This window comes from Oryzias latipes, chromosome 23 (genome assembly GCF_053564925.1).
Source record: "Oryzias latipes strain Hd-rR chromosome 23, Olatipes_Hd-rR_3.1".
NCBI lineage: Eukaryota > Metazoa > Chordata > Actinopteri > Beloniformes > Adrianichthyidae > Oryzias > Oryzias latipes.
Genome location: NC_136259.1, coordinates 4,785,043 through 4,804,442, shown reverse-complemented (window position 1 = coordinate 4,804,442; position 19,400 = coordinate 4,785,043). Strand labels below are relative to the sequence as shown.

At 43.0% G+C, this 19,400-nt stretch overlaps 1 protein-coding gene across 7 annotated transcripts in view; it reads left to right on the top strand.

Moving 5' to 3' along the window:
• Window positions 1-14,340, top strand: part of LOC101168426 (anoctamin-4-like) — a 144,186-nt gene extending 129,846 nt beyond the window's left edge. For 5 of the 7 annotated variants that reach the window (XM_078941688.1, XM_078941686.1, XM_078941687.1 and 2 more), the window contains 2 exons: window positions 12,145-12,350; window positions 13,829-14,340. In XM_078941688.1, coding sequence (XP_078797814.1) covers window positions 12,145-12,339 — 195 coding nt within the window. In that variant the 3' untranslated portion in view covers window positions 12,340-12,350; window positions 13,829-14,340. The remainder of the gene's footprint in view (window positions 1-12,144; window positions 12,351-13,828) is intronic. The other 2 variants (XM_078941689.1, XM_078941692.1) reach the window with 1 other exon arrangement.
• Window positions 14,341-19,400: the final 5,060 nt, after the last annotated feature.

Genomic DNA, 19,400 nt, shown 5'->3' with positions numbered 1-19,400 from the left:
GCGGGCCATAATAATAATGAAACGAAGCAAAAACAATATAGAAGTTTTTGCAGTCAGGTGGCCTATGTATTTCAATGCGGCCTGTCTTTTACTATAGGCTGGGCATGTCTTTTTGGCTTTAAACCCGTTCTTTGAGGGCTTTTTGGGGCTTTTTTGTGTTTTTGTCGTCATTTTTGCGACTACAATTTTGTCGTTTTTGCGTTGGTGTTGTGCGTGTGTGTGTGTATTTTTGTTGCGTTACACAATTGTCGTGTCGTTTTGTGCTTTGGGCGACTTTTGACCCCATTTTTTGGCGTTTTGACGCGTTTTTTTGACGTTTTGGACTTTTTGAGTGTTCGACCCTCGTACCAGTTACAATATGGTCCTTGCAGTCTATGACTGCTGCGGGCCATAATAATAATAATAATAATAATGAAACGAAGCAGAAACAATATAGAAGTTTTTGCAGTCAGGTGGCCTATGTATTTCAATGCGGCCTGTCTTTTACTATAGGCTGGGCATGTCTGTTTGGCTTTAAACCCGGCTTTTGAGGGCTTTTTGGGGCTTTTTTGTGTTTTTGTCGTCGTTTTTGCGACTACAATTTTAACGTTTGTGCGATGGTGTTGTGCGTGTGTGTGTGTATTTTTTTTGCGTTACACAATTGTTGTGTCGTTTTGTGCTTTGGGCGACTTTTGACCCCATTTTTTTGCGTTTTGACGCGTTTTTTTGACGTTTTGGACTTTTTGAGTGTTCGACCCTCGTACCAGTTACAATATGGTCCTTGCAGTCTATGACTGCTGCGGGCCATAATAATGAAACAAAGCAGAAACAATATAGAAGTTTTTGCAGTCAGGTGGCCTATGTATTTCAATGCGGCCTGTCTTTTACTATAGGCTGGGCATGTCTTTTTGGCTTTAAACCCTTCTTTTGAGGGCTTTTTTGGGCTTTTTCGTGTTTTTGTCGTCGTTTTTGCGACTACAATTTTTACGTTTTGCGTTGGTGTTGTGCGTGTGTGTGTGTATTTTTGTTGCGTTACACAATTGTCATGTCGTTTTGTGCTTTGGGCGACTTTTGACCCCATTTTTTGGCGTTTTGACGCGTTTTTTCGACGTTTTGGACCTTTTTGAGTGTTCGACCCTCGTAGCAGTTACAATATGGTCCTTGCACTCTGTGAGTGCTGCGGGCCATAATAATGAAACGAAGCAGAAACAATATAGAAGTTTTTGCAGTCAGGTGGCCTATGTATTTCAATGCGGCCTGTCTTTTACTATAGGCTGGGCATGTCTTTTGGGCTTTATACCTGTCTTTTGAGGGCTTTTTGGGGCTTTTTTGTGCTTTTGTCGTCATTTTTGCGACTACAATTTTTACGTTTTTGCGTTGGTGTTGTGCGTGTGTGTGTGTATTTTTGTTGCGTTACACAATTGTCGTGTCGTTGTGTGCTTTGGGCGACTTTTGACCCCATTTTTTGGCGTTTTGACGCGTTTTTTTGACGTTTTGGACCTTTTTGAGTGTTCGACCCTCGTACCAGTTACAATATGGTCCTTGCAGTCTATGACTGCTGCGGGCCATAATAATAATGAAACAAAGCAGAAACAATATAGAAGTTTTTGCGGTTAGGATTTCCCATGTATTTCAATGCGGCCTGTCTTTTACTATAGGCTGGGCAGGTCTTTTTGGCTTTAAACCCTTCTATTGAGGGCTTTTTGGGGCTTTTTCGTGTTATTGTCGTCATTTTTGCGATTACAAATTTGACGTTTTTGCGTTGGTGTTGTGCGTGTGTGTGTGTATTTTTGTTGCGTTACACAATTGTCGTGTCGTTTTGTGCTTTGGGCGACTTTTGACCCCATTTTTTGGCGTTTTGACGCGTTTTTTTGACGTTTTGGACTTTTTGAGTGTTCGACCCTCGTACCAGTTACAATATGGTCCTTGCAGTCTATGACTGCTGCGGGCCATAATAATGAAACAAAGCAGAAACAATATAGAAGTTTTTGCAGTCAGGTGGCCTATGTATTTCAATGCGGCCTGTCTTTTACTATAGGCTGGGCATGTCTTTTTGGCTTTAAACCCTTCTTTTGAGGGCTTTTTTGGGCTTTTTCGTGTTTTTGTCGTCGTTTTTGCGACTACAATTTTTACGTTTTGCGTTGGTGTTGTGCGTGTGTGTGTGTATTTTTGTTGCGTTACACAATTGTCGTCTCGTTTTGTGCTTTGGGCGACTTTTGACCCCATTTTTTGGCGTTTTGACGCGTTTTTTCGACGTTTTGGACCTTTTTGAGTGTTCGACCCTCGTAGCAGTTACAATATGGTCCTTGCACTCTGTGAGTGCTGCGGGCCATAATTAAAGCCGCAAGCGGCGTTGTATGGCCCGCAGACGCAACCCGCCTTCCACGCCCAACTCTACGCACCACCGCCCTCACCGCCCTGACTGCCCACTTTTGATAATGGCTAGTCAAAACTGCATATGCTAATTATGCTAACTATGCTAGCTATGCTAATGTGCCTAAAAGTGCTAGCATTGTGATCAGCACCATCAACTGACTCAGAAAAACACATTACCTTAAATGCTAATTATGCTAACTATGCTAGCTATGCTAATGTGGCTAAAATTGCTAGCATAGCGATCAGCATCACCAACTCTCTCAGAAAAACACATTCCTCCATTGGCGAGAGCTATATGTCATAAGTTGATAAAAAAAAAACACCTTTTCCAAAATGGCGGCTTTTCTGTTGATTTTATCTCCATAGCAACCATTTTATAGTTTGGTCCCCTCGGGAGGACAAACAGATTGACGTCAGTTTCGGACAAATCGGTAAAAGTAAACTTTTTGTTGTCCTTAGCAACAGTGGTTTTATGCTAACCACGCCCACATTCCTTATATGTCCATATCCAGTCTTTTTCAATGTATTCAGTTTCAGGCATGAATGCATGCATTCAATTTTCACTGTATTGTATTGAAAGGCATGGGAGTTATAACAGTGCGCCACTTTGCTAGCTTGCCACGCGCACACCGTTCAAAATCTACAACTTCTAATTCCAACATTTTTTCCACAGTAGCTTGCCATTGATGCCCAAAAAGTTTGGAGACTATCGATAAAAATTCCAACGACAAGTTTACGTTTGAATCTGGTGGTAAAGGTGTTTTTTATAGAAAATTCAAGATGGCCGCCTTTTCCCGAGGTCAAAGGTCAACGAAACTCCAGAGGTGATTGTAGACTTACGCTAGGGACATGCGCGTGAAATTTCGTTAAAATCGCTCGAAAAAAAGTTCATTTTTCCATATTGTGTAAAAACCCGAAAAACTCAAAATGGCATATTTTGGCACAAAATGGCCGCCAAACCGTAGGTCGTGTCGCCATCACGTAATGATTTCAAAACTTTCTTTGGATATACCCGACAAATTTGTCTAGGTTTCGTTAGCCGATTCTTAAAAATAAAATCCGAAAAAAAATTTTTTTGCCGAGTCGGCACTTTTTTTTGCGATCGTTTTTTGTTTACCACGCCCACATTCCTTTATCGATTTTGTCGTATGTGACATCGTTTTGTTCAGTCTGGGCCAGGGTATCGCATATTTTAGTTTCAGGCTATTCCGATAAAATATGTGCGAGCTAGCTAAAATGGCGACGGTTGCGAATTCGCCACGCGCACTCGTTTCAAATTCTACAACTTTTAATTACAACATTTTGTCCACAGTAACTTGCCATTGATGCCCGAGAAGTTTCAAAAAGAACGATAAAAATCCCTAGGAGGAGTTTTCGTTTGTATCCGTTACTAAAGGTGCTTTTTTATGAAAATTCAAGATGGCCGCCCTTTGCCAATGTCAAAGGTCAACAAAACTTCTTTGGTATTTGTAAAATTATGGTCTTGGCATGTGTGTGCTATTTCGTGAAAATCACTTATACAAAAGTGTTGTTTTCCCATATTGTCAAAAAACACGAAAATCGCCATTTTTCTGAGTTCGCCACAAAATGGCCGCCAAGCCGTAGGTCATGTGGCCATCCCATAATAATTTTAAAACGTCTTTGGGATATCTGCAACACGTTTGTTTTGGTTTGGTAACTGTATTTCGAAATATTTTTTTTTGGCCCCATAAGCAATTTTCGGCCCATTCATTTTTTTTACGGGAACGCTCGCCGTGATGTCATCGACTTCGGGGGAGTGACGTTCTCTTTGCCGAAAATTCATTTTTAATTTATCCTAGGTGTGTGCCAATTTTGGTGAGTTTTCGGGTATGTGGCGGGGGTCAAATTTTCGCTCAAAACGTCCGTAACAAACAAGAAACGTAATAATAATAATAATAATTAAAGCCGCAAGCGGCGTTGTATGGCCCGCAGACGCAACCCGCCTTCCACGCCCAACTCTACGCACCACCGTCCTAACCGCCCTCATCGCCCTCACCGCCCTCACCGCCCTCACCGCCCACTTTTGAAAATGGCTAGTCAAAACTGCATATGCTAATTATGCTAACTATGCTAGCTATGCTAATGTGGCTAAAAGTGCTAGCATTGCGATCAGCATCATCAACTGCCTCAGAAAAACACATTACCTAAAATGCTAAATATTCTAACAATGCTAGCTATGCTAATGTGGCTAAAAGTGCTAGCATAGCGATCAGCATCATTAACTGACTCAGAAAAACACATTACCTAAAATGCTAATTATGCTAACTATGCTAGCAATGCTAATGTGGCTAAAAGTGCTAGCATAGCGATCAGCATCATTAACTGACTCAGGAAAACAGATTACCTAAAATGCTAATTATGCTAACTATGCTAGTTATGCTAACATAGCTAAAAGTGCTAGCATTGCGATCGGCATCATCAACTGACTCAGAAAAACACATTCCTCCATTGTTGAGAGCTATATGTCATAAGTTGATAAAAAAACCACTTTTTCCAAAATGGCGGCCTTTCTGTTGATTTTATCTCCATAGCAACCGTTTTATGTTTTGGTCCCCTCGGGAGGACGAACAGATTGACGTCAGTTTCGGACAAATCGGTAAAAGTAAACTTTTTGTCGTCCTTAGCAACAGTGGTTTTATGCTAACCACGCCCACATTCCTTATATGTCCATATCCAGTGTTTTTCAATGTATTCTGTTTCAGGCATTAATGCATGCATTCAATTTTCACTGTATTGTATTGAAATGCATGGAAGTTATAACAGTGCGCCACTTTGCTAGCTTGCCACACGCACGCCGTTCAAAATCTACAACTTTTAATTCCAACATTTTTTCCACAGTAGCTTGCCATTGATGCCCAAAAAGTTTCGAGACAATCGATGAGAATTCCAACGACAAGTTTACGTTTGAATCTGGTGGTAAAGGTGTTTTTTATAGAAAATTCAAGATGGCCGCCTTTTCCCGAGGTCAAAGGTCGACGAAACTCCAGAGGTGATTGTAGAGTTACGCTAGGGACATGCGCGTCAAATTTCGTGAAAACTGCTCGAAAAAAAGTTCATTTTTCCATATTGTGTAAAAACGCGAAAAACTCAAAATGGCAGAATTTGGCATAAAATGGCCGCCAAACCGTAAGTCTGGTCGCCATCACGTAATGATTTCAAAACTTTCTTTGGATATACCCGACAAAGTTATCTTGGTTTCGTTAGCCGATTCTTAAAAATAAAATCCGAAATTTTTTTTTTTTGCCGAGTCAGCACTTTTTTTTGCGATAGTTTTTTGTTTACCACGGCCACATTCCTTTATCGATTTTGTCGTATGTGACATCGTTTTGTTCAGTGTGGGCCAGGGTATCGCATATTTCAGTTTCAGGCTATTCCGATAAAATATGTGCGAGCTAGCTAAAATGGCGACGGTTGCGAATTCGCCACGCGCACGTGTTTCAAATTCTACAACTTCTAATTCCAACATTTTGTCCACAGTAGCTTGCCATTGATGCCCGTGAAGTTTCAAAAAGATCGAAAAAAATTCCTAGGACGAGTTTTCGTTTGTATCCGTTACTAAAAGTGCTTTTTTATGAAAATTCAAGATGGCCGCCCCTTGCCAAGGTCAAAAGTCAACGAAACTTCTTTGGTTATTGTAGAATCGTGCTAGTGGCATGTGTGTCCGATTTCGTGAAAATCGCTTGAACAAAAGTGTTGTTTTCCCATATTGTCAAAAAACATGAAATTCGCCATTTCTCTGAGTTCGCCACAAAATGGCTGCCAAGCCGTAGGTCGTGCTGCCATCCCATAATGATTTCATAACTTCTTTGGGATATCTCCAATACGCATGTTTTGGTTTCGTTGCTCTAATTTGAAATATTTTTTTTTGGCCCCATAAGCAATTTTCGGCCCATTCATTTTTTTGACGGGATCGCTCGCTGTGATGTCATCGACTTCGGGGGGGTGGCGTTCTCTTTGCCGAAAATTCATTTTCAATTCATCCTAGGTGTGTACCAATTTTGGTGAGTTTTCGGGTATGTGGCGGGGGTCAAATTTGCGATCAACGGATCCGTTAGAAACGGGAATAATAATTAAAGCCGCAAGCGGCGTTGTATGGCCCGCAGACGCAACCCGCCTTCCACGCCCAACTCTACGCACCACCGCTGACCTCACCGCCCCCACAGCCCTGCAAATTAAAAGCTAGTCAAGGCTGGATTTGCTAATTATGCTAACAATGCTAACTATGCTAATGTGGCTAAAAGTGCTAGCATAGCGATCAGCATCATCAACTGACTCAGAAAAACACATTACCTAAAATGCTAATTATGCTAACTATGCTAGTTATGGTAACATAGCTAAAAGTGTTAGCATAGCGATCAGCATCATCAACTGACTCAGAAAAACACATTCCTCCATTGGTGAGAGTTATATGTCATAAGTTGCTAAAAAACCCACTTTTTCCAAAATGGCGGCTTTTCTGTTTATTTTATCTCCATAGCAACCATTTTATGTTTTGGTCCCCTCGGGAGGACGAACAGATTGATGTCAGTTTCGGACAAATCGGTAAAAGTAAACTTTTTGTCGTCCTTAGCTACAGTGGTTTTATGCTAACCACGCCCACATTCCTTATATGTCCATATCCAGTGTTTTTCAATGTAATCTGTTTCAGGCATGAATGCATGCATTCAATTTTCACTGTATTGTATTGAAAAGCATGAGAGTTATAACAGTACGCCACTTTGCTAGCTTGCCACGCACACCGTTCAAAATCTACAACTTCTAATTCCAACGTTTTTTCCACAGTAGCTTGTCATTGATGCCCAAAAAGTTTCGAGACGATCGATAAAAATTCCAACGACAAGTTTACGTTTGAATCCGGTGGCAAAGGTGTTTTTTATAGAAAATTCAATATGGCCGCCTTTTCCCGAGGTCAAAGGTCGACGAAACTCCAAAGGTGATTGTACACTTACGCTAGGGACATGCGAGTCAAATTTCGTCAAAATCGCTCGAAAAAAAGTTCATTTTTCCATATTGTGTAAAATCGCGAAGAACGCAAAATGGCAGATTTTGGCACAAAATGGCCGCCAAACGGTGGGTCGTGTCGCCATCCCGTAATGATTTCAAAACGTCTTTTGGATATCGCGGACAAGGGTATATTTTTTCGTTTTTGCCGAGTCGGCACATTTTTTTGCGACGGTTTTTGGCTTACCACGCCCACATTCCTTTATCGATCTTGTCGTGCGTAGCATCGTTTTGTTCAGCGCGGGCCAAGGAATCGCATATTTCCTCTTCACGACATTCCGATGAAAAATGTGCGAGCTAGCCAAGATGGCAACGGTTGCTAGCTCGCCACGCGCACGCCGTTCAAAATGTACAACTTCTAATTCCAACATTTTGTCCAGAGTAGCTGGCCGTTGGTGCCCGAAAAGTTACGAGACGATTGATGAAAATTCCAACGACGAGTTTTCGTTTGTATCTGGTGCTAAAGGTGCTTTTTTGAGAAAATTCCAGATGGCGGCCTTTTCCCAAGGTCAAAGGTCAACGACACTTCTGGGGTGTTTGTAGACTGGAGCTGGCAGCAAGTGTGTGCAATTGCGTGAAAATCGTTCAAACAAAAGTGTCTTTTCCCCATATTGTGGGAAAACACGAAAATCGCCAATTCTCAGAGTTCGCCACAAAATGGCCGCCAAGCCGTAGGTCGTGTGGCCGTCCCATAATGATTTCAAAACATCTTTGGGATATCCCCGACACGTGTGTCTTGGTTTCGCGGCTGTATTTTGAAGTACATTTTGTTCGGCCCCATACGCGATTTTCGGCCCATTCATTTTTTTGACGGGATCGCTGGCCGTGATGTCATCGTCTTCGGGGGGGTGACGTTGACTTTGTGGAAAATTCATTTGCAATTTATCCCAGGTGTGTGCACGTTTTGGTGACTTTTCGAGCATGCGGCGGGGGTCAAATTCTCGCTGAAAGGCGGCGAAGTCGTCGTTCCAACTGCGAAAACAATATGGTCCTTGCAGTCAGTGACTGCTGCTGCGGGCCATAATAAGGTATGAGGAATAGCAGTGCGCGACTTTGCGAGCTCGCCACGCGGACGCCGTTCAAAATCTACAACTTCTAATTGCAACATTTTTTTCACAGTAGCTTGCCGTTGATGCCCAAAAAGTTTCGAGACGATCGCGGAAAATTCCAACGACAAGTTTACGATTGAATCCAGGGGTAAAGGCGTTTTTTATAGAAAATTCAAGATGGCGGCCTTTTCCCGAGGTCAAAGGTGGACGAAACTCCAGAGGTAGTTGTGGACTGGCTCTAGCAACATGTGCATCAAATTTCGTGAAAATCGCTCGAAAAAAAGTTCATTTTTCCATATTGTGTAAAAACGCGAAAAACGCAAAATGGCAGATTTTGGCACAAAATGGCCGCCAAACCGTAGGTCGTGTCACCATCCCGTAATGATTTCAAAACTTTCTTTGGATATCGCGGACAAGGGTATATTGGTTTCGTTAGTCGATTCTCAAAAAAAAAGTTCCGATTTTTTTCGTTTTTGCCGAGTCGGCACATTTTTTTGCGACGGTTTTTGGCTTACCACGCCCACATTCCTTTATCGATCTTGTCGTGCGTAGCATCGTTTTGTTCAGCGCGGGCCAAGGAATCGCATATTTCCTCTTCACGACATTCCGATGAAAAATGTGCGAGCTAGCCAAGATGGCAACGGTTGCTAGCTCGCCACGCGCACGCCGTTCAAAATGTACAACTTCTAATTCCAACATTTTGTCCAGAGTAGCTGGCCGTTGGTGCCCGAAAAGTTACGAGACGATTGATGAAAATTCCAACGACGAGTTTTCGTTTGTATCTGGTGCTAAAGGTGCTTTTTTGAGAAAATTCCAGATGGCGGCCTTTTCCCAAGGTCAAAGGTCAACGACACTTCTGGGGTGTTTGTAGACTGGAGCTGGCAGCAAGTGTGTGCAATTGCGTGAAAATCGTTCAAACAAAAGTGTCTTTTCCCCATATTGTGGGAAAACACGAAAATCGCCAATTCTCAGAGTTCGCCACAAAATGGCCGCCAAGCCGTAGGTCGTGTGGCCGTCCCATAATGATTTCAAAACATCTTTGGGATATCCCCGACACGTGTGTCTTGGTTTCGCGGCTGTATTTTGAAGTACATTTTGTTCGGCCCCATACGCGATTTTCGGCCCATTCATTTTTTTGACGGGATCGCTGGCCGTGATGTCATCGTCTTCGGGGGGGTGACGTTGACTTTGTGGAAAATTCATTTGCAATTTATCCCAGGTGTGTGCACGTTTTGGTGACATTTCGAGCATGCGGCGGGGGTCAAATTCTCGCTGAAAGGCGGCGAAGTCGTCGTTCCAACTGCGAAAACAATATGGTCCTTGCAGTCAGTGACTGCTGCTGCGGGCCATAATAAACGAAGCAGAAACAATATAGAAGTTTTTGCGGTTAGGATTTCCTATGTATTTCAATGCGGCCTGTCTTTTACTATAGGCTGGGCATGTCTTTTTGGCTTAAAACCCGTCCTTTGAGGGCTTTTTGGGGCTTTTTTGTGTTTTTGACGTCATTTTTGCAACTACAAATTTGTCGTTTGTGCGGGGGTGTTGTGCGTGTGTGTGTCTATTTTTGTTGCGTTACACAATTGTCGTGTCGTTGTGTGCTTTGGGCGACTTTTGACCCCATTTTTTGGCGTTTTGATGCGTTTTTTTGACGTTTTGGACCTTTTTGAGTGTTCGACCCTCGTAGCAGTTACAATATGGTCCTTGCACTCTGTGAGTGCTGCGGGCCATAATAATGAAACAAAGCAGAAACAATATAGAAGTTTTTGCAGTCAGGTGGCCTATGTATTTCAATGCGGCCTGTCTCTTACTATAGGCTGGGCATGTCTTTTTGACTTTAAACCCGTCTTTTGAGGGCTTTTTTGGGCTTTTTTGTGTTTTTGACGTCATTTTTGCAACTACAATTTTTACGTTTTTGCGTTGGTGTTGTGCGTGTGTGTGTGTGTGTATTTTTGTTGCGTTACACATTTGTCGTGTCGTTGTGTGCTTTGGGCGACTTTTGACCCCATTTTTTGGCGTTTTGACGCGTTTTTTTGACGTTTTGGACCTTTTTGAGTGTTCGACCCTCGTACCAGTTACAATATGGTCCTTGCACTCTGTGAGTGCTGCGGGCCATAATAATAATAATGAAACGAAGCAGAAACAATATAGAAGTTTTTGCGGTTAGGATTTCCTATGTATTTCAATGCGGCCTGTCTTTTACTATAGGCTGGGCATGTCTTTTTGGCTTTAAACCTGTCTTTTGAGGGCTTTTTGGGGCTTTTTTGTGTTTTTGTCGTCATTTTTGCGACTACAATTTTTACGTTTTTGCGTTGGTGTTGTGCGTGTGTGTGTGTATTTTTGTTGCGTTACACAATTGTCGTGTCGTTGTGTGCTTTGGGCGACATTTGACCCCATTTTTTGGCGTTTTGACGCGTTTTTTTGACGTTTTGGACCTTTTTGAGTGTTCGACCCTCGTACCAGTTACAATATGGTCCTTGCACTCTGTGAGTGCTGCGGGCCATAAAAATACAATACAAAAACAAAAATTCTAACTAAACATGACAAAACAAAAAGCCTCAGATGAAACTACTAAAACCAAAGACTACCCTGAATATAAGAAAGAATACCCTGGAGATGTAGGCAACAGAAAGAGCTGTGAATCATTACAATTTAACTCCATTTAAACATAACCAAAAAAAAAATAAAAGAAAAGTAGAAGCAACATCTGACATATATTAAAATAAACAGAAGAACAAAATGATTTAACACAACTAAAGATCTTGCTAACTCACATTTATCACTTTAAAAACAGGCTTGGAGATTATTTTGAGCAATGATTGTAATTTCAAGTTGTAATGGATCCCTTAACTAAAAGATCATCCTGAATGTACATCAAAAATTTCATTATTCGAATGACTACCTTTACAGACTTTAATTTCACTTTTTTGGTTTAACATTTAGATCAAAGATACAAAGAGAAACACCAAACAAACTTCCAAGTTTCTTGGTTTCATGTCTCTACAAAAAGCTAAATCAGTAAAACTGTTTTTCCAATAAATCTACTAAACACAGGAACAAATGTCTGCCGTTCTGCTCTAGCAGCTCTTCCCCTCACACTCTTTGACCTGCTGTCTGCACAGGTTTGGATGCATTACTGTCAGTGAGCAGCAGGCTTTGGCAGCAATGGTCCTCCAAATACAACAGCATTTTTTTTTATGTCTGCAAAACGGTTTTCTGATTTTTATTGGACAGTTTAATAAACAATAGTTTACTTCTGGTTGAGCTGAAAATGCATTTATTCTGCTGAACCAGCTGGGAGTGAGTTCATGAAAGTGTTAAGCCGAACATGACCTCATCTAAAGAAGGCCATGTGATCAGCATCAGTTGCCATGGTGATTTAGCCAGCAGCATCCTTAAAAAAAATCTGACTTTACCCTTTTTGTAACTCAAAGAAAGCAAAATGAATTTTCTAATTGCATAGACAGTAAACACACAAAAACACACACTCTACAACAATCCAGTCCAAAGCTGCAACTAATCTAGATGTAGACAGTTGTATTAATTTATTTAAACAATGTTTGAGCCCGCTTGTTATTATGGTGAAATGATGCAAGATCTATGTAAAAAATTGTTTGTCCATGTTGCAGAAAATGAATGTTTGTTCATTTTAGTGCCGATCTTTCTGTGTGTTTTGCTGCAATCCATCCTTGCAACACTGCAATTATTTATGTCTTTGCAGCATATGGTCTTTGCCATCAAGACTCTGATTGCTTACCTAATCCCTGACCTTCCCAAGGACCTGCGGGACAGGATGCGGAGAGAAAAGTATCTGATCCAGGAGACGATGTACGAGGCTGAGCTGGAGAGACTGCAGAAGGAAAAAAATGAGAAGAAGCGCAAGAAAGACAAGACTCATCACAAGGAATGGCCCTGAACACTCCACTGGTACTGCTTCACATTCAAAGATGTCTTTTTTTAGAAACATTCATACACGTAAAGTGGGGCAAAAAGTATTTGTCAGTCACAGATTCTGGAAGTTGTACATCTTAAAGGTTTTGTCTCTAATGTTCATCATGGAAATGGGGGCCGGTTTAGCTCGTGCTGGTTTGCAGCACCTTCCGTCCGTGAAACCAGGGTTCAATTCCAGGCTGCTCCCTATTCCCTTCTCTGCTGCTGTGCCGGTCCCAAGCCCAGTTGGATTGGGAGGGTTGCGTCAGGAAGGCCATCCGGCGTAAAACATTGCCAAGTTAACCATGCGACTCGTCCTCAAGGAAGGGTTGTTTCACTGTGGCGACCCCTGATGGGAGAACCCAAAAGTGAAAGAAGTTCATCATGGAAACACTGTGGGACAGAATGTTCAAGAAGAAACCAGGAAATCACTTTTTTTGTTTTAAAGAATTTTTATAGTGGAGCAGAAAACAACAAAACTTCCCCTCAATACTTTGTGACTTTGTGATTTAGCCCTCGTTTCAATGAGCGGTCAAAGGTTTCCTGCAGGTCGTAAACAGGTAGTTGCTATTTTGGTCCATTCTACCATACAGATCTCCTCTAGAGCTGTGATGTTTTGGGGCTGTTGCTAGGCAATGCAGACTTTCCCCTCCCTCCGAAGAATCACTAGAGGTGACTCCGAAGATTCTCTATTGGACTGAGGTCCAGAGACTGGCTAGAACACTACAGAACCTTGAAATGCTTTTTACGTAAACCCATTGCCGTTGGTTACCATGGCAATGGGTTTAGGATAATTGTCATGCTAGAAGATTCAGAGACGTTCATCCTCAATGTTATCACTGATGGAAATCTAATCATACATGGTCCTCCTGTTCCCTTTGCAGTTAAACAGCCCCAAACCATGATGTTTCCACCCCTCTGTTTCACAATAGTGATCTTGGGATATAACTCTGCATTGTTCTCCCTTACATCACAGCGAGAAGTGTTTATACCAAAGAGTTCAATTTTGGTTTGACCTGACCACATGACCTTCTCTCCAACCTCCTCTGGATTATCCACGTCCTGTCCTTAAAACAACTGCAGGATTTGAATCCATGGCAGTGGTGTGTGTTACTAAAGGAACCTTTGTTGCTGTGGCCCTTGGTGTCCTTTGACAGCTCTTTGGTCATGGTGAAGTGACTGTAGTCTCTTTGATACAGATAAGCAGTTCAAACAGGTGATCTTAATACAGGTGATGAGTGAAGGACGAAAGAGCTTCTTAAAGAAGAAGTAGCAGCTCTTTGATGAACAGAATTCTTGCTGGTTTGTTGGAGCTAAATATTGAGTTTCTGCACCACTATAAAAATAACAAAACGTTCTTCTTTGAGGGAGCACATTTTTGTCAATTAACTTTTGCCAATATGTTCAAGGGGAAGTCATCATTAGGACAAAACAGAGCTCTTTGGGTGTTTAAAGACATGCATTTTCTTTTCCAGACTGATGTGGGTTTTTCTCAAAGCGTCGGAGGGACGACAGCTGGGTTTCCTGCATGACCTGAAACCTGGCACCTCCCTCTTGCCACGTCACTACAACACCACCTCCTGGACAGTTGCAGAGCTGCATCCAGTGAAAGGAGAGTCTTTCCAGGCGTTTGGCAGATGATGTAACTACGTTTCTTTTAGTCGGACTCTCAACAGCACACCGCTTCAACTTCTGAATGTAGGTTTCTAGCAAGAAGAAAATCTTGCAGACGTTCATTTTAGCTTACAGAATGGACTATGAATGATAAACCCTGTTTACATTCTCCTAATTATAGGACTTGAGATCTTGCTATATTGTATATAGAAATGATGGGATGAATGTCAGGCCATCTGCTCTGCTGTAGTTTAGTGAGCTGGGGACATAACTTTTATGTGTGGTTGCTGTGGCCCCGCCCACACCGCCATCAGAGATGCTCTTCATTCAGACTCTTACCCGCTGTAAAGAAATAAACATTATTTATTGTAAAGACGTTTGGTGTTTTTATTTTTTTGTTTACTCTCTGAACAGCAAGTGAAAACCATTCACATTAATTATAGGCTATACCACATTTTATGGCCAAAACGTTTCCAAAATGCTGCACAGATTGATGAAACATGCAAATACTGATATTGATTCAATATACAGTGTCAAGAGTTGAATATTGTACCGATTTCAACAAATCAAATTTGGTTCAAAATAATTAAAATAGTTATCTATGGTGATGCAAAGGTTTTTTTAGGGTTCTAAATAAATAACAAAGCTGTTCTTACGTAAAATGCTAAAAATTGTTTCTGTTATAAAAGAAATAAAGTGTGTTAAATTTACTGAAAATATGAGTCAACGCATACAAATAACTATGAAAGTTAAAATTACTGCTAAAACCGCACACCAATGTGGTACAAGCTAAATAGACAATGCTAACAGCAGATGGAAGAAAGCTAACCCACTAACTTCAGATGGAAACAGCAGCTGGGTTTACATGGATAAAAGTAATCAGAAAGAACGCCTGATCGGAAGAAAAATGCGTCATGTAAACACGCCGTTCGGAATAGTCTGCCCCGATCAGACTCGTTCGGATCAAAATTTCTTTCTGATCAAGATAGGTGGGTTATGCCGATTGTTGATCCGATCGTGTTGCATGTAAACGGTTCATTCCGATCGTGTGTCACTACTGCTCTAGTTTACGTCATGCATGGACGGTGCGGTGCTACGGAGAAAGCTTTGGAGCGCATACTGGACTGACCGGCTGCTCTGCGGACGCATCTGCGCTCCGCCCTCGCCCCGCGGGCTCCTTGCCTCTCCCTTCCCATCTTCTCCGACTCCCCTCGAGAGGGGGTTGCCGGGGAGGAGCGCTTCGTGCTCCCTGACGTCCGGACCCTGCGCGGTCTCTAAGCAGAGCAGATGGACTTAAAGCTTTGTGTTTGAGGGGAGGGGAGGATGTTTTATTACTTATGGGAAGCTTCGGACTGCCACCTGTCCCACAGCTCTATGTGAACAAGCAGCCAAATTCAGGAGAACCATGTCTCCATCTCACACTGCGGCTTTGGGGCAGTGTGTGAGCTTTTCAAAGCAGAAATGTCGCTCAGTCCTTAGAAACCGTTCAAACAATCACGTGGATTTGTGTTTCCAGTCGTGTCCCGACAAAACAAAGGCTGATGTTATTCCCACATATTTACGTGCAGCCAAGATTCAGATTGTGGCATTTCCCGCATCGATTTATGCTCATCCAGGCTAAATGTTGTTAGCCTTCACCTAACCGTTTTACCGGCTTCGTTCTGCCACAAAATAGCACTGACCACACAGATTAAAAATAAAATGATGAGGGAACAGGCGCTTCATAATAGCCATAACAATAATAAAATCACGTTTAGAAGATCATCTCGTAAAAAAAAAAAAAAAAAAAAATAGAAGATCATCTCGTATATTACCGAGCTCCTACAAATGTATGGGGCAGTTCGGCTTGTTTACATCGGGATTCGTTTCCTCTTCCGGTATTTTAAACAGAACTGCGCATGTGCGACTGATTTATCCCGACCGAAAGTGCTGCGCATGTAAACGTTTGTTCTAATCGGAAAATGTTTTTCTTGGCCAATGTACACGGTTGAATTCTAATCCGACCATTGATCCGATCAAGATATTTTGCCCATGTAACCGCGGCTAGTGACTGTAACTTGTGCTATCGTAGGCATTTTAACATTGGGGAGTTGGGTCATCTAGACCCACTAGACAGTGCACTGAACCTTTTTTCTTCAATGATTTGTGATCTTCACTGGTGTCCATGGATTACATGAAATCTCTCCACCTTTATCCACCTTTGTCGTGGTAGGAAGAACACGTCAATGTAAGGGTGGGGTCATCTAAGGTAGAACAAGGGTTACGAAGACATGGACCCAGCCGGCTGTGACATCACCCATAAAAAGCGCCTTACCTCCGGCTCCATCGAAATTAAGTCAATTAAGTCGCCATTTTCCCCCCGAGACGGGTGCCACCGTTTGGTGCCAGTCGACAGTGATTGGTCTGAGTTGGTCTAAGAAGTCAACGTTTTTACTACTGTCGCCAATCATGAGTAAGGTCTTCCAAACTCCACACCCCTTCCACTGAGAGCGACTAAGGAGAATCTGTCAATCAATTGTTCCAGGTGGAGCCAGCGGGCACAACATGCTTTAATGGAGACTTCTGATTGGTCAGTTTATGATTTGAATAACTTGCGATAAAAGAAAAAATGACTGAGTTGCAGCTGTTTAGTTCTCCCATAGAAGTCTATGGGATTTTGGCTTCTTGGAACCAGCAGGTACTTCCTGTTTGGGACGCCATGGAGGAGTCACTCAGTCCAGTTCCTTTAACCCTTGTGCTATCTTAGGCACTTTAACGTTAGGAGTGGGGTCATCTAGACCCCACAAGACAGTGCGCTAAACCTTTTTCTTCAATGATTTGTGATCTTCACTGGTGTCCATGGATTACATGAAATCCTCACCACCTTTATCCACCTGTGTCATGCTAGGAATAACACGTTGATGTAAGGATCGGGTCATTTGGACCCCACAGGACAGCACAAGGGTTAAGTCTGGCATGCGGCTTGCGTTCAAATTTTCATCGGCATAAATGTCATAAAATCAATAATGTGCGGCCCCCAGCAAGAACTGTGTGTACAATTGCTTAATTGTGATTGGCTGAAAAAGAAAAAAGGCTGCTGCTTTCAAACAAGTGGAAATTGGCTTTTTTTTTTTTTTACAGAAACACGAAACAACTGTGTTTGCCTAATATGCCAAGAGACTGTGGTTGCTTTTAAGGAGTTTAATATCGAAGGGTATTAGCAGACCAGACATACTAACTATGACTAACTCGTACGAACCGCTGCAGAAAGTTTGAAGCAATGGTTAAGTGTTTTACAGCACTGCCGAATTTTTCACAAGAACCTGTCAGTCAAATGAAAACACCACAAAAGCGAGATACGACATAGCAACCCTGATCACAAAGCCCTGCAAACATGTAATCCATGGGCGATTTATTGTTTTTAATGTGTGTGTTTTATAATTGTCATCAGGTGACTATTTTAAAATGTCCTCAGGGATTATTAAAGACCCTATTTGTCGATCTAGTAAAGACTGCATGAAAATGGTGGATAACATTTGTCCTGAAAAGACGCCAATGCTAATGCTTGTCTGGAACACTGTGGTGCAGAAAATAGAAGACATGTTATCTGATATTAGGAGACAGTGTCCGTGTTCCTGGGGGGTGGGTTCTGGTCCTTGCCCCTAGGTGCTGGGCCCCGCCAAATCTCCAACTGTGGCCGAGCCTGGTCGGGCCAAGTTTACAACACCCCTGGTGGGCCCCCTTTCTCCCCGGGGCGCTCCCCTCCTGGGCGGGGGTGGCTGGCCCCTGCCTTGCTCCTCCCTGGACCAACCGTGGGCCGTGTGGGTGGCTGCCTGGAGTGCGGTGCGGGTATCCCTTTGGGGGTCCTGGCTCGTACCTGGGGTTGGGGCGGGGGGATGCCCGGAACTCCTGGGGGGGGATGGGCTGCTCGTCTGGGGCTGTGGGCGCCCTTCTGCATTGGGCTCTCCCGGGGGGGGGCGGGGGGGCTGCTCTCCTGGTTGGGCTGGGGCGGCGCTCCCTTTCCCTCCGTGCCTCCCTGCTCTCTGGCTCTGGGGGCCTCGCGGCGGTCCTACTGGCCCTGGCCTGGGTGGCGGGCTGGGTCGCCCAGGGGGCGGTTGTTCCCAGCCTGCTGCCGTGTGGCGTTGGGGGTTCAGGCTGCCGCTGCTGCTGCGGCGGGGGTCTGGGGTTGGCTGGGCACTCTCCTTCCTTCTTTTCACATTCCACCGTCCATTTTAGAAAAACATAAACACTCACCTGAACACAGGTGTGATCTCACCTTTGCACTAACAGTTTGCATGATTGAATGAATGAAAGATTTCACACTAGTTGGTTTAAAGGCATAAGTATGCGTGTGTGAACACTATCTGTTTTGTGTACATGGTGACGTGGACATTTTTTTCAGCCAGCAGGTGTGTTGATAACATTTGAGTGTGTGTGTGGACAGGCCCCGCCCTTTTTGTACTACATTTGAACCGTACCGTAATGATAAACAACCAGTAAACTTGTTTCTTTATGCTGCTTCATGGTCTAATCCCCCCCCCCCTCCTATTATCACCCTCTTAGCCCCCCCTCTCTAACATCCCTCTGTCTTCTTCCCTTCTTTCCTTTTCCGTCCGGTCCAACACCAAAGATTTTCAAACATGATTGAAATGAATAAAGTTTGGCCTCAATTACAAAAGGGGTTTATTCAGACATACCTTTGGTTTGTCTGAAGATTAATAACCCCTCTTGTTAAAGTAAAATATGTCCAACACAAGAGGCCCTCAGCTCTCATCTGCCTGCCCAGCTGTTGGACAGGACAAGTTAAAAAAAAAAAAAAGGAGACAGTTGGAGGCAAAAGGAGCGGAGTTTGAGTTTTTTTCATGAAGGAGTGGACAATTTCTCTGAGCGCCCTGATGACAACCAGACAACCTGCAGGTGGAGGTCATTGCGCTGCAGTGTGACATTGAATGAGGGAGTCAGCATCTCCATTTACCCCACCAGAGGGAACCAGAGTCACTGGTTTAAATTTTAAATTGAAACCTGAATCAACTTTTTAAAATGAAAATAAACAGTTTAACAGTATGTTGGTTTACATGTTTCATGATTCCTTTTACATGAAATGTGTTTTTGTCTTCATCTTCACATAAATAAGTATCAGGATGATCTTCCACACGCCTCAGACTGGTTCACTTTGCAGCTTCATTTATCCTCATTTTGTCAAACATTTGTGTTTTGGAGTCAGGCGTTTCCACCATGAATGATTCTGATCGACGGCTCTTTTAAAGCAAAAACCCAGGTGGTTGGTGGTTCTGGGACACAGGGGTGATGTCAGGCTGGAGAGCAGGCTCATCCTCCTGCATGAATAACCGTGCTGCCGTTGAGCACGCTCCATTTTGGTTATTAAAAACAGGGGACAGAGGAGGCAAACTGTGTTTCGTTTCCAAGCATCTAAGAGGATTAGCTCTGACTACC